The sequence below is a fragment of the Oryzias latipes genome, chromosome 20 (assembly GCF_002234675.1).
Source record: "Oryzias latipes chromosome 20, ASM223467v1".
NCBI lineage: Eukaryota > Metazoa > Chordata > Actinopteri > Beloniformes > Adrianichthyidae > Oryzias > Oryzias latipes.
The window spans coordinates 15959307-15971916 of NC_019878.2; the positions used below are offsets into that span (position 1 = coordinate 15959307).

The following is a 12610-nucleotide window of genomic DNA, read 5'->3' on the forward strand; positions in this document are numbered from 1 at the left end:
AGTATTTTTTGGCAGCTGGAAGCAAATGAGCTCTTATGCTATTAACAACAAGTAGAGACATGCAGTGTAAATTGATTTTTTTTTTCATTTAAATGTATTATAGGAAACAATCTAAATCAACAAGTACAATTTGTCATGGGAATGTCTAAAGCTGTATATATATTTACACATTCCATAGAGTAATTCATTTTTATACTTTAAGTATTTTTCTACTAACACACAAATATAAAATATATGTATATAATATACTTATATATATTATATTTATACGATACTTATATATATATATATATATATATATATATATATATACTAAAATAATTTTATATATAATTATTTTAGTATATATATATACTAAAATAATTATATATCTATCTATCTATCTATCTATCTATCTATATATATATATATATATGTATATATATATATGTGTATATATATATATATATATATATATATATATATATATATATATATATATATATATATATATATATATATATATATATATATATATATATATATATATATATATATATATATATATATATGCCATGGTGATCATCCAGCATCCACAGCATCCTCTGGACTGAATATTAAAAGGGGGGGGGGGTCTTCACAAAAAGAAAAAAAAACAAAGAGCTTCTCTTCAAAACAAATGTAGCCATTCTGTACCTTAAGAGACAAAATACAGTATTCCTGTAGTGGGGTAAGGGTCCAGAGACCCCTGTAAATACGCAGAATCTTAGAATACGCAGAGACACCCCCCACCCCACCCACTCGCGCGGCCTAAGAATGTCCGTCACTGATCCTAGCACATCAACAACCCTTGTGAAACATTTCTGATGCTTAATGAAACATTTATTGAAGAACATTGCTGAACATAAAGAGTTGTAGTCAAAGCACTAGACTGTACCGTAGCGTACTTATCAACGCACAGAAAGAGTGTTGCTCTGTCTCTCTGCGCCTTAAAACCAGGAGCCCGTGCTTCCTCCGTCATGAGTTTGATGCGAGTGGTCCTGCAGCGCGATTTGAGCATTAGGCACAGACACTTCCATCTTCTGAACTCACTTTCCCCCAGCCGGGGTCATGTGGTTGCTGGAGCCTATCCCAGCAACTCTTGGACCAAGGCGGGGTACACCATGAACCAGTGACGTGCGGTCAGGTAAGGCAAGTGAGGCAAAGCCTCACCTGTCATAATCGTGATAAAATAGGAAAAGGTAAATTAAGTAAATATTATTTTCCACTTATCTGTGTTAAATATACATTTTCAGTCAACTCAACATGTTTTCTAGTTTCTCAGGTCAAAATCGCCAAATATGAGTGTTGTGCTATCACAGACGGAGCTGAAACTCCGGTCTGACGGCCAGAGACGTGCGGTGGAAGCCCTGCTATTGACCCGCAAAAAAAGGCTTTAGGTGAGGCATTCCTCACCAGCAGGGGGCAGACGTGAGCTGACAGCTGCTTTGTAGCTACACTGGTGCCGTAGAAAAAGACTAACGTCTTTCTCCCTTGAGGGGTAGAAACTCATATAAACTAAAGGAAAATAAGGAAGACTTTTCCAACAGTGCCACAGATAAATGAAATTTCCCCATTGTGGGATTAATAAAGTCATCTATCTATCTATCTATCTATCTATCTATCTATCTATCTATCTATCTATCTATCTATCTATCTATCTATCTATCTATCTATCTATCTATCTATCTGTTTACTCTTACAAAGCTCTCATGAACAAATTTAATGTATATGAGACAAATTGTACAGTCATAGTTGTGAGCAGGGCCGGCCCTGGTCTTCTGGGGGCCCTAAGCGAAATTTAATTTGTGGGCCCTCTAACTGGTCAGCAGCACCAAAAAACGCAACTGTTGTTGTAATATAAATGAGATATCTCTATTAATACATTTGTGAATTATGGTTGCTGCCAAATAATTGAATACAGTATATTGCCTGGATGTTGGATGCACATTAAGTGGTGCCAAACAAATTTTAAATGCAAAGAAAAAAAATCAATGACAAATGTATATAGATATATATTTTTTAATGTATTATTAGGCAGTCAACAAATGACATTCACAAAACTCCAACTTATTAAAAACAGCAACTTAATAGCAAATCAAATGACAATAAAACAATCCAACATAAAGAAAACAACAGCTCAATGAGGGGGAGTTTGGAAAGTCAGAGTCTTTCTCAGTCTGAAAAGGACCTCTTTGCACCAAATCCATTCTTACTGGATCAGAGAGTGTGGTTAGACATTCAGCTGGACCAACTGGATTTGAGGTAGGTGGAATTTTGGATCCAGTCGGCTCCTCTTCCATATACGCCTCTCTTGGAGCCCCTGGAACATAAAAGACAGAACTTCAATAAAAGCAAACAGTGAAAAGTCAAACAGTCAAATGTTTCCCCTTTCAACAGTAGATGTGGTGACAGCAGTTTCTTCTGCAGCTAAAAAACAAGAATTATTATTATACAATAATCAATGATAAAGCTAATTAAATATCTTTAGCAGAATACTAATAATACTTTAGTGGCTCATTTAAAATCTGTGTGCAGGTTTTTCACAATTTCATGATCTTTTGATATATTTATGAGAGGTTTATTGTTTGATTGTATATTTGCATAAGGTCATATTTCATTAATTTAATTATGAACAGTTTGGAGCTCCATACTCTTCAGCTGCTGTTTATGAAACAAAGGGTTTATGCAGACAGTTTTTTTTATTACTTTACATGCTTTTAAAATTACCTGAGATGAAATCTTCAGTGAAGTCAGGAACATCTTGGGATGTGGACGCTGCACCACCTCCAATACTTTTGATGCTTTTTGAGAGCAGAAGAAACTGTCGGCTGAGACGGAACTGTGCAAAACATCATCATTATGTAGAATCAAAACTGCAAAATACAAATAAGAAATAAATGTACCTACTTATAAATAATAAAACGTGAACACTAATTTGAGAATAAGTGGAAATATAAGCCTTTTATACACTTCTTTTTGTATTATTTTGTATGTTCATAATTTTAAAATTAGTACATTTCTTTTGTTTGTCATTTATAGATGAGAACCTTTATTTCCTGTTTGTATTTGGTAGTTTTTATTCTCCATATTTCATGCCAATGCAAGATTTATGACACACTCATTGTTGTAAAACTCAGACTACCTGTCTATAACAGATAAGATAAACAGCAGTTTTTATGCTGTAATAAACCGGAGAATGCAGAACGCACTAAATATGTGTTAGCAAAACAATGAAACAAAACGATAACGTGAGTTAAAACATTTTTCAGCCACCATATAGTTGTCATTATTTACTTTTCTTTACTTTCTGCCGTTTTAGAAGGTCATGTCCAACCTCATCTTGGAAACTTGGGTATCAAAATTATTTTCGAGTTTTCCATGGGAAATTACGACAAAGGGGGTCGTTTATGTGCAAACTTCACCTCAGATCGCTTCGTATTTTACGTAAATTGCGCAGCTGCACAGAAATGCTGGATAATGTAAAAATAAAGCCCCAACATCCTCCAAACTTACCTTGTGATTGATGTTGAAGTTCTTTATCTTTTTTTAGCTCCTGGTGGTGGATAAAGTCTCTGAGGCATGACGTTTTCTTGTTGTCGCTTTGATCAGCGTGACAAAATGTGCTGTTTTTTTTTTCTTTTCCCCAACTTTATTGAAACAAAATGCGCTCGTAAATGCACACCGTGCCAGACTCAGATGCAATTATGTTGACCAATCGTTGCTAAACGTCATTATTTGGGTTGCCAAATTGGTTCATGTGTGCTGACAGGGGGGATCATTAAAGTGCAGGCAACTTTCTTTTGCACAACATTCAGAGCACACGTTGGTAAGGAAGTTCTATGAAATGGGTTGCCAGATTTGGGTCTTTTTTAATTTAATTTTTGTCGCCACTTCGGGGCCCTGCTGGTGACGGGGGCCCTACGCGGCTGCGTAATTCGCGTATAGGGAGGGCCGGCCATGGTTGTGAGTGATCATTTAAAGTTCAGGTATTATTATTTATTATTAAAATTCCTGCCTGCTCCTGTTACAGATGCTAACATACAGTCGTATTCCTGCTCATGAAAACATTTACAACACAACTGGATAGTTTTTACAATAACCAATAAAGTTTAACCAAAGATTGTTTGAGTCTAAACTGCAACATATTTAAATAATTCACTCCTACCCATGTGATATTGGATCTCCAGCTTATTAAAATGTCACAACAGAACATAAAATGTGAAACAATTGCTTCCAAACCTGCATTTGCAGCTAACTTGAATTGAGCCTTTTTGCCAAAGCTCAGAGATCGCACAAATGGGAAGAAAATACTCAGCTGTTAACCTTTCCGATTTACCACGGCGTTCTCAAGCCTCCGAAACATCTTCCTGGACTGAGACTGACACACAAATTACTAAAGGTCATGTTTTTCAGCCTTTCAAGGGGAGCCCATCCCTCAGATTGCATCAAAACATTTCTTTTTTCTTCTTCTTTTGGCTGAAAAGCTGAAAGGTAACACAGCACCTGTATTGATAACAGCAATATCAATGCTGCTGCCTCCCAGACGACGCCAAATCTTGTTTTTCTGCTGTCAGAGAAACTTCAATTGTTTCTGGCCGTGTAAAGCACTTCGTTTGTTTCCATTAATATTGTATGAAGCACATAAGCAGAGTTAAAAATTAATTGGGAATCTGCTCAGCTATGGCATTAGATTGTTTACCTGATTGCAAGGTGCGTTCGTGAAGTGCGAGCTAGTATTTCAATGCCAAACCGCACCAGTTTGTTTGTGTGTGCGTGTGAGTGCATGTGCCTTTGCACTGTGTCAGGGGGAATAGCCTGTTGGGGTTATGGAGGGTGCAGTGTGAGGTGATGAATAGGATGCTTTTGTGCTCGGTCCCACAGCTGTCTACAAACCAGCGAAGGGGAGAAAGGGGAGAAAGAAAGGGGGATAAGGTGAAGATAGTCAGATAAAGGGAAAAAAAAGGAGATAAGAGAAGAGGAGAGCAACACAGTTATGTGTATGTGGAAGGGGGGGGGGGTGTAGGTGAGATGCAGAAGACAAGAGGTGACAAAATAGGTTTGGATGTGAGGAAGAAGAGGAGAATGTGAGAAAGGCTTGCATTTAAATCAGACCACTGCTGTGACTAAACCAGCATGTTGGAATAATTAAGAGGTGATCTGCATTTATGCTTATAGAAGAAATAATATGCAATTGTTCTTTGGCATCCAGAATGTTTTAGTAGGATTTTGTTCTTCAGGGAAACTGGACTTTAAATGGTTGATCTAGAGGACCTTTGCTGCTCACCAGAGTGGCGAGCCAGAACGGAGGGAACTAAAAAAACGTCTTCCACGTCAACCTTTTTAAGTCTAGTTTCCCTAAAGAGCAGAACCCTGCAGTAATACAAAATGCCATAAAGAAAAACTCTGGTGAGAAATTGCCTCGGTTGGTAATTTTGATAACTCTGCCAAACAGAACTAACCTTATGGCCTCAACCTTCACACATGATGGGGTTTGGAAATGAGCCAATCACAGTGAGGGATGCTGATGACTTTGGCCAAATCTGCTCGTGTTGCTCTGGCCACTTTCATCCATATCCCATGAGGAGAACCGCTCAACTGTACAACATTCTAATAAAAATAATGTATAATTCATTTTAAATGCCACAGCAATACAATAGAAGCGGGTGTGAGAGCATTAGAAGGTCGACAGAGATCCAAAGGTTGGATAAGAAATATCTGAAAGACCTTTAAAGCCATAAACACATTAAATAAGGGAGGAACAAGCCAAAAAATGTGGACATTGACTTCTATTGACAGGGACTGTCAAGACAATTCAGATTTGTCAAACCTTTAAAGCAAGCAATATGCTTTTGAAGTACAAAATGAAAAACAAAAACAAAAATGAAACAAATAAATCTCACCTCATATGTTGGCTTTTTCATCAAAATTGTTAACATTGCATCACTAACAATGCATCACTGTGACTATGAGTCAACTACAGTATTTACACACATACAACTCCCCAGCATGCATATATTTATTACATGCATTGTCTGTTTTAAGCTGATCTTGCAGTCACTTTTTGCCAAATTTGAGCTCTTAGCTTCTATTGTAAAGGCTTCTGTAACTCCTGAATGCTCAGATTAAGGGGGATCTTGCTTTAATTTAGAAACTTTTGTACCGAGGACAAAGAAAATGATTTTTTTAACTCCTCCCAAGAGATTATAGCCACCCAAGAGTTAGTGAACAATAGAGCGTCACTGCAAAAAGCAGCTAAATCATCTGAAAAGGCTTTTACCAAAAACAAAAGGCGTGTATATAGTCATTTTTAGCTATGTTACATGCACAAACTTCAAATACTTACTTAAAAAACAAGGAGGATTGTTACTTTATGACCCACTCTGATGAAAATTGTGTCTTTGTGGCATTTTTCCGATAATGGAGGACATGTATAAAAGATAAATAAGCTCAAAATAGCATATCTGAGTATTTCTTTATTCAAATGGTTGTGAATCAGAAGCCTATGTTACAATGTCCATGGAAAAAGATCTTGATTGTTGCACCGGTAATGTTAGGCTGGGGGTGAGAGGGACTGTAGGCTAGTGGGAGAGCATGTAAACGAGGGAGGGGCCTAGACAACGTCACAGGTTCTTTTAATTTTGCATAAAAATGACATAATCATAATTAAAATACCACTGGGAACGCTTTTACAACAGATCATAACAGTTCTAAGCTTTTAAGTTTGCATCACAGACAATTCACTTTTTTACAATTATTGGTCTCATCCATGATACTAAAAGTTAATGTTTATACTTCTCTAGTCTAACTTTTCTGCGCAGCACATTAAGATAACGGTGGCTCAAGTTTTACTTCTCAAACATGAACATTCATTACATTTTACTACGGCGGGGGGCAAAAAAGACGAAATGTGATGAACTTCTGACCTGACTAAAGTGCAGCCGGCCTCTTAACCATCAACTGGGACAGGCAGCAGCCCCCATCCTATCAACCTCCTTTAACAAAAAGAAGCAATCAGGTTCATGGGTGGATGGATATTCATCAAAATCCTCTCAAAAATAAGAGTTTACACCCACGCAAAGTAAAGAAAATATCACAAATTAATGGTTGTATGTTAAACCAGGCGCGCAGATGTCTCAGCTTTGCTGCTGTGTTCCCTCTGCCTAGAATATCTAAATCTAACACAAGCAAATGAATTCATTCAGTCTTCCCACACTGAGGTCCTCTGAGGCTATTGCAGCATGACTTTTTCCTGTGATGCAACAGCAGCTAGCAGTGGAGGGGCTCGTGGAGTGGGCGATCAGGACACAAACTGCTGCTCTCCACAAACAGCAGATTGAAATGCAGAGCTGGCAACGCCGTGGCATCCATACCTCAAGCGCAGCCAGCACAGCATGAGTTCCTCACTCTTTTTGCAAAGTTGCAGGCTAAAAATTTCAAACCACATAAGCAGAAAGCCAATAAACTGACTCCAATAGATCCGGGAAGGCTCATTTGCATGTTGACAGATGTGCTGTCCTTAGTTACAGCTCCTTTACGAGCAACTTTTGTCTTACAAACATCGATTATATATATATACCATATTTTCCGGACTATAAGTCGCTGCGGAGTATAAGTCGCACCCGTCCAAAAATGCATTATAAAGTAGAAAAAAACACAGATAAGTCGCACTGGTCTATAAGTCGCATTTTGACGGGAAATTTATTTGACAAAATCTGAGACCAAGATATAATAACTTGCACAACCTCATATGACACAATCATAGCAGACTGTTTATCTCCTAATTTCACAGTAATCCTTTCTCGTACTTATTTATTTATTCCTTTCTTGAAGCATCATTGGCCAACTAATACTCTGTTTTCATCCTGTATTTGTAGAAACAGTTGTCATTTTTATTGCATTTCTGAATCTATGAAATCATTGGAAAATAGAATATTGTGTTGTTAGCCTTCAAGATCTTACTGTAAAAAAAGGTTTGCTGATTCTCTGAGTCACTTAACTTACTCTTAACACTTAACATACCTCATACTTTAAATTGACCCAAGAACATCATCTCTGTTCCTCACAAATGAACATAACAGGAGGGTTAACAATGTATTTATTTCAATTTACAGTATTTCTAATATAAGTCGCTGCGGAGTATAAGTCACACCCCTTGCCAAACTATGAAAAACAGGGCGACTTATAGTCCGGAAAATACGGTATATATATTTGCTACTATAGCAGAACTGTGCAGATGAGGTCAGGTGGTCAGGTGGGGAGGTAGACATCACTAGCCTCCCATCATCACACTTGATCGTGTGCCCATGTCTGAGCACGCTGAGCTGGAGGTATGAACAAAAGCAGATGGCTTTATGAGTCAGACAATGGGTGCTCATGATTTCAAATGCATCATTTTTTAAGTTTAAACAGTCGAGGTATATTCCTCTGGCTCTATCTCAATGAAAATCCATTATGGAGGCACAGAGGAGCTGCCATCACTCTGAATCAGCCAGACTTCAATGAGACTTTCAATACAGAGATTAATTTACAGAGGCTGAAAGAGGACTGATAATTCTAAGGGCTATGTGAGGATTCATTTTGCATTGGCCACATTTGACTGCATAATAAAGTGGAGAAAAATGAGCCATATTGCAGCCAAGAATGTCAGTCTTTTGGGTTTTTATTTTAATACGTTAACTTCAAATGGGGGGCAAAATCTTCTTTTGTTTTATTTAAAAACAATTAAGTTTTGAAAGTTTTGAAATGAAAGCAGAATGAGGGCTGTTTAATTTCAGCTTTTCTATTATTGTTATTGTTTTCCAGCTGTTCTTGTCTGCTCAACAACTGGAACTCCTCTTCATCCACCACCTCCTCATCCTCCTCTGCGCCAGACAGCAAGTGCAACAGTACTCACCCCCAGTTTCTTACTCCGTATCCTCACGTACCCCTGCTTGACTATGTCGTTGAAGTTAGAAGCCATGGTCAGAAGGTAGCGGGCGGCTTTCTGCCCGAAAGAATAGCAATAATAAATAGAATAGTAGAAAGTAGTCTCGTTCTGAACGGTGGGCGCTTTAATTCTAGCCTCGCTCCGTGTGACATTCAGCAGGAGCGGAGGAAGCCGCGGGCAACCTGCTCCGGTGTCGGCTAGTGCTCAGGTTGTCCGAGTTCAGCGGCGCGATCCATCCGGGAGAAGAGGGAGATACCATTCCGCTCACCAGCTGGTTCACTGCTGCCGGAGAGGAGCGGCGCGCGCTTCCTGGACTACACCATCCAAGCAACAGCGAAGGGGGGGTGATTTCCGCTGAGAAAGTGGAAAAGACGCTCTTTTATTTTTTAATGTTTTTATTTTTCAAACTCTAAAACCCCTTTCTATTTACAATCCTTGAATGACTAAATATTCTTAATAACATTGAACGAAAATACACATTTTTTTGCCATTTTATTAGAATTTTATACACAGTTATGAATTTACAAACATAAACTGCGTTGAAAAATAAACATTTTAACAAAATAATAAAAAGTATTAAAGTATTAAACCTGTTTCTATTTTTACAGTCAATAAAATTATCATATTTTTACGCTTTATTTGTCATTTTCCTTAGCAAAACATAGTGCACTTGAACTTTCTTTCATTTAGTATACTTGAGTATAACAAGTCTCCTATAGAGCCTGTACATGTAGTGTAGGAAGTATACTAACTGAACAGACGGTTTCTTTCGACTAAATTGGAACATTTGAAGTTTACAATATATAGATAGTACATAAAAAGTTAACTTCAAGTATACAGCCTTACTTTTAGTATAAACATACTTGTTTTTCAATTAAACAGAATACCTTTGTCTAAGCGTTGTCTGTGTGATAATATTTACACTCTTATTTACATTGCACATCTTATCTGTCTCATCATCATCTATTATCACAATCATCTTCATCACTGATAGGATGTCATGTATCATCACGGATACTACCATTTTTATCACTTTAAAGTAGTTCACTCTTTTTCTGCCTTTTTTCCCACCTCCAACTACTCTAATCTGCTTTGCATCCCCCCATGTGCTAATTTAAACATGGCTGAATGGCAAAGTAAGTCAAAGATGACCTAATTTTTAATATAAAATCAATCTTTAATATTTGAAGTGGGATTATTATTTAATTACCAATCTCTAGCTGTTGAAAAAAAGACCAACGGAAAGAACCTCAACCTCAAGCAAAAAGGCTGCACTTAAACCCTCATGGGCAACATTTTTTTGGTTAAGACTCTTTCAAACTTTGTAGACATTTTCCTGAATATTTAGTAAAAAGAATTAAACATGTTAAAGAAGATTTCAGCCCGACTCTTTGAGGTGTCTCCATACATCTAAGTGTGGACATTTTTAAATCCTCTGCTTTTTGTCATCTCCGTATAATTATCTCATACAGTGTGAAAAGATTCGTCATTGTAACAGCTTAGATAAAGAGTAGTTTGAGATACTTTTGTGATCCACTGCGGAACAGTGTTCCTCCTTTTTTCTGACACCCCTCTCTTTATTGAAATTGCCTTTTTTCTGTTTGAAAAGTGAAATGTTTTATGAAAGCTAAAGGCATGAAAAATATTTTTAAAAAGCTGCTTTAATTCGTCAAGAGGTAGCTGCTATAATTATCTCATACCTGTTCCTTCTCAAACATCTTGCATCCTTCTAGAACCAGCAATTAAGATGGAAAATAATGTAAATCACAATTGAAATTAAATAGTTGCCCAATTAAAAATGTGCATTAATTATAGGATTGAGACATTTTACCATTTTCTAAAATCAAATTTTTTTTCTGCTGAACAGTATGTTCAAACGTGATATGCACGTGTGCAGGAGAGCTTGGAGTTTGGTTGCTACATGTCTGTGGATGCATATCATTTACATATTTTCCGCCTCTTTGGCACTAATAAAGAAATGCATTTTGAGCTTGGCAGTGTGCTTGCACAGTGTTTTGTAATTAGCAGGCGGCATGGAATTGACGTTGTTTGATTTGCTGAACGGCAAAACCGGAGTGCCTAGTATCTTATTAACAGATCGCAATGGAAAGCTGTAAAGCAGAGGTGCTCCATAAAGCATTCAACCAGAAGCTTTAGCATTTTAATAGGCAGTGTTTCAGACTGACAATCATAAAGTCTGTCAATTAAAAATACATCAACAAATTTTTGTGCCTTTCAAAGGTTATAATCCGAGGTGCGGTTGAGGCCGTGGAGTCCCTCCCATTATACCATTATATAATAACTCAAAGTTACCTACTTCCATCTCGCTCTTTCTAATCCAATTTTATTTTGGTCTTTTCTATTTTAACAGATAGAGATTGTATCTCTTCAGTTCATCCTAGCTTTTGGATGTCTGCACATTCATCCTGTTCTTCATACTAATTCATTTACTTTTTGTGCTCCATCAATACAAAACACCCACAGCTGACAGGAGGCATTGTTCCATCTGTCATTGATGCCCGCCACTTTGAGGAGTGTTTTTCTGTCAAGTGTCAGCTTTTCAGTACTGAGGTAAAAAAAAAAAAAAACCTCAATGTCTGTCTTCTCTGCTGTTTTTCCAGCTATTCACAAGGGTAGAGAACAGACCCTCAAACAAACAACTCAACTTTGATAGTTTCCAAATCTCTCCAGACTCGTCCTCAAATTTCACACTTGTCAAAGTTGTTTTGTCTTCATAATCCTCTTCGTTCGACGTCTTATTACTTGTCATTCTCCTTCAAAGAAAGCAGTTTCTTTTCATCACACTAAATATTGTTCTTCAGTGACTTCAAACAGATCTATCTAGAGCTGCCCCAGTTTTGAGGGATTGACTTCTTGCTGTGATGCAAGACTATCAACCGATATGGCCTCGTCCCGGTCTCAGGTAGAGAGGTTGTCTAGTCTGCGTGTAAGCAACATATGGCCCTGACATACATGAGTGGCTGCCAGTGGGGTCAGGTGTATTGAAACTCGCTCAAGAGCAAAAAGACCTTCAACAAGGACAGCCAATACATGCAGAGCTGTGGAAAACAACCCGTGTCCAGTATGGCACCTTATCAGCCACTGCCCTTGTAATCATCACCATTTTTCACTCTCGTTTCACATCACATATCAGCCCCTTCACATTTATGATGATAAATACAAGGAAGCTGCTTGCAGAGGAGGCACACCATCCATTAAGGCACTGAGAATTCCACATAAAACACTGAATTGTTTATTTAGTCGCCACTGAGGCGAAAGACGATTTGAATAATCTGCTGAAATATTGAACTGCCTTTGCTGTAAATGTTAAGTTTGTTTCTCTGCTGCTTGGGTCATGAGCACTAACAACTGAATAATTAACACTTTCCAAAAAGATAAAGAGAGAGAAGGGTTGGTAGAGAGAGATAGAAAGGCCTTTGAGTGAAAAGCTGTTTGCAAGGTAAGCGTTTTCAGAGACGAAAGAGAGAAAATGGAGATCACACATTATGGAAATGTTCTGCTCTGGCTTCCCGCGCTCCAGCTTTTTACTGCAATTTGTATCAGCCTGATATGTTAATAGTCACAATGGGATTTGAGTTTGATTAAATGTCGATAGCTGGAGGAGAAAGGCTTGAGTGGAGGAACAAAATCCAAAAAACAGAG

General features: G+C 37.6%; 1 protein-coding gene and 1 long non-coding RNA gene across 2 annotated transcripts in view; both read right to left on the reverse strand.

Moving 5' to 3' along the window:
• Window positions 1-9212, reverse strand: part of dok6 (docking protein 6) — a 50168-nt gene extending 40956 nt beyond the window's left edge. Inside the window, exon 1 of the mRNA XM_004081249.4 lies at window positions 8915-9212. Coding sequence (XP_004081297.2) covers window positions 8915-8980 — 66 coding nt within the window. The 5' untranslated portion in view covers window positions 8981-9212. The remainder of the gene's footprint in view (window positions 1-8914) is intronic.
• LOC111946615 lies at window positions 2150-3957 on the reverse strand. The gene is made up of 3 exons (XR_002872347.1): window positions 3535-3957; window positions 2749-2860; window positions 2150-2341 (listed from the first exon to the last, which is right to left on the reverse strand). It is a non-coding gene; the product is annotated as an uncharacterized LOC111946615 (long non-coding RNA).
• Window positions 9213-12610: the final 3398 nt, after the last annotated feature.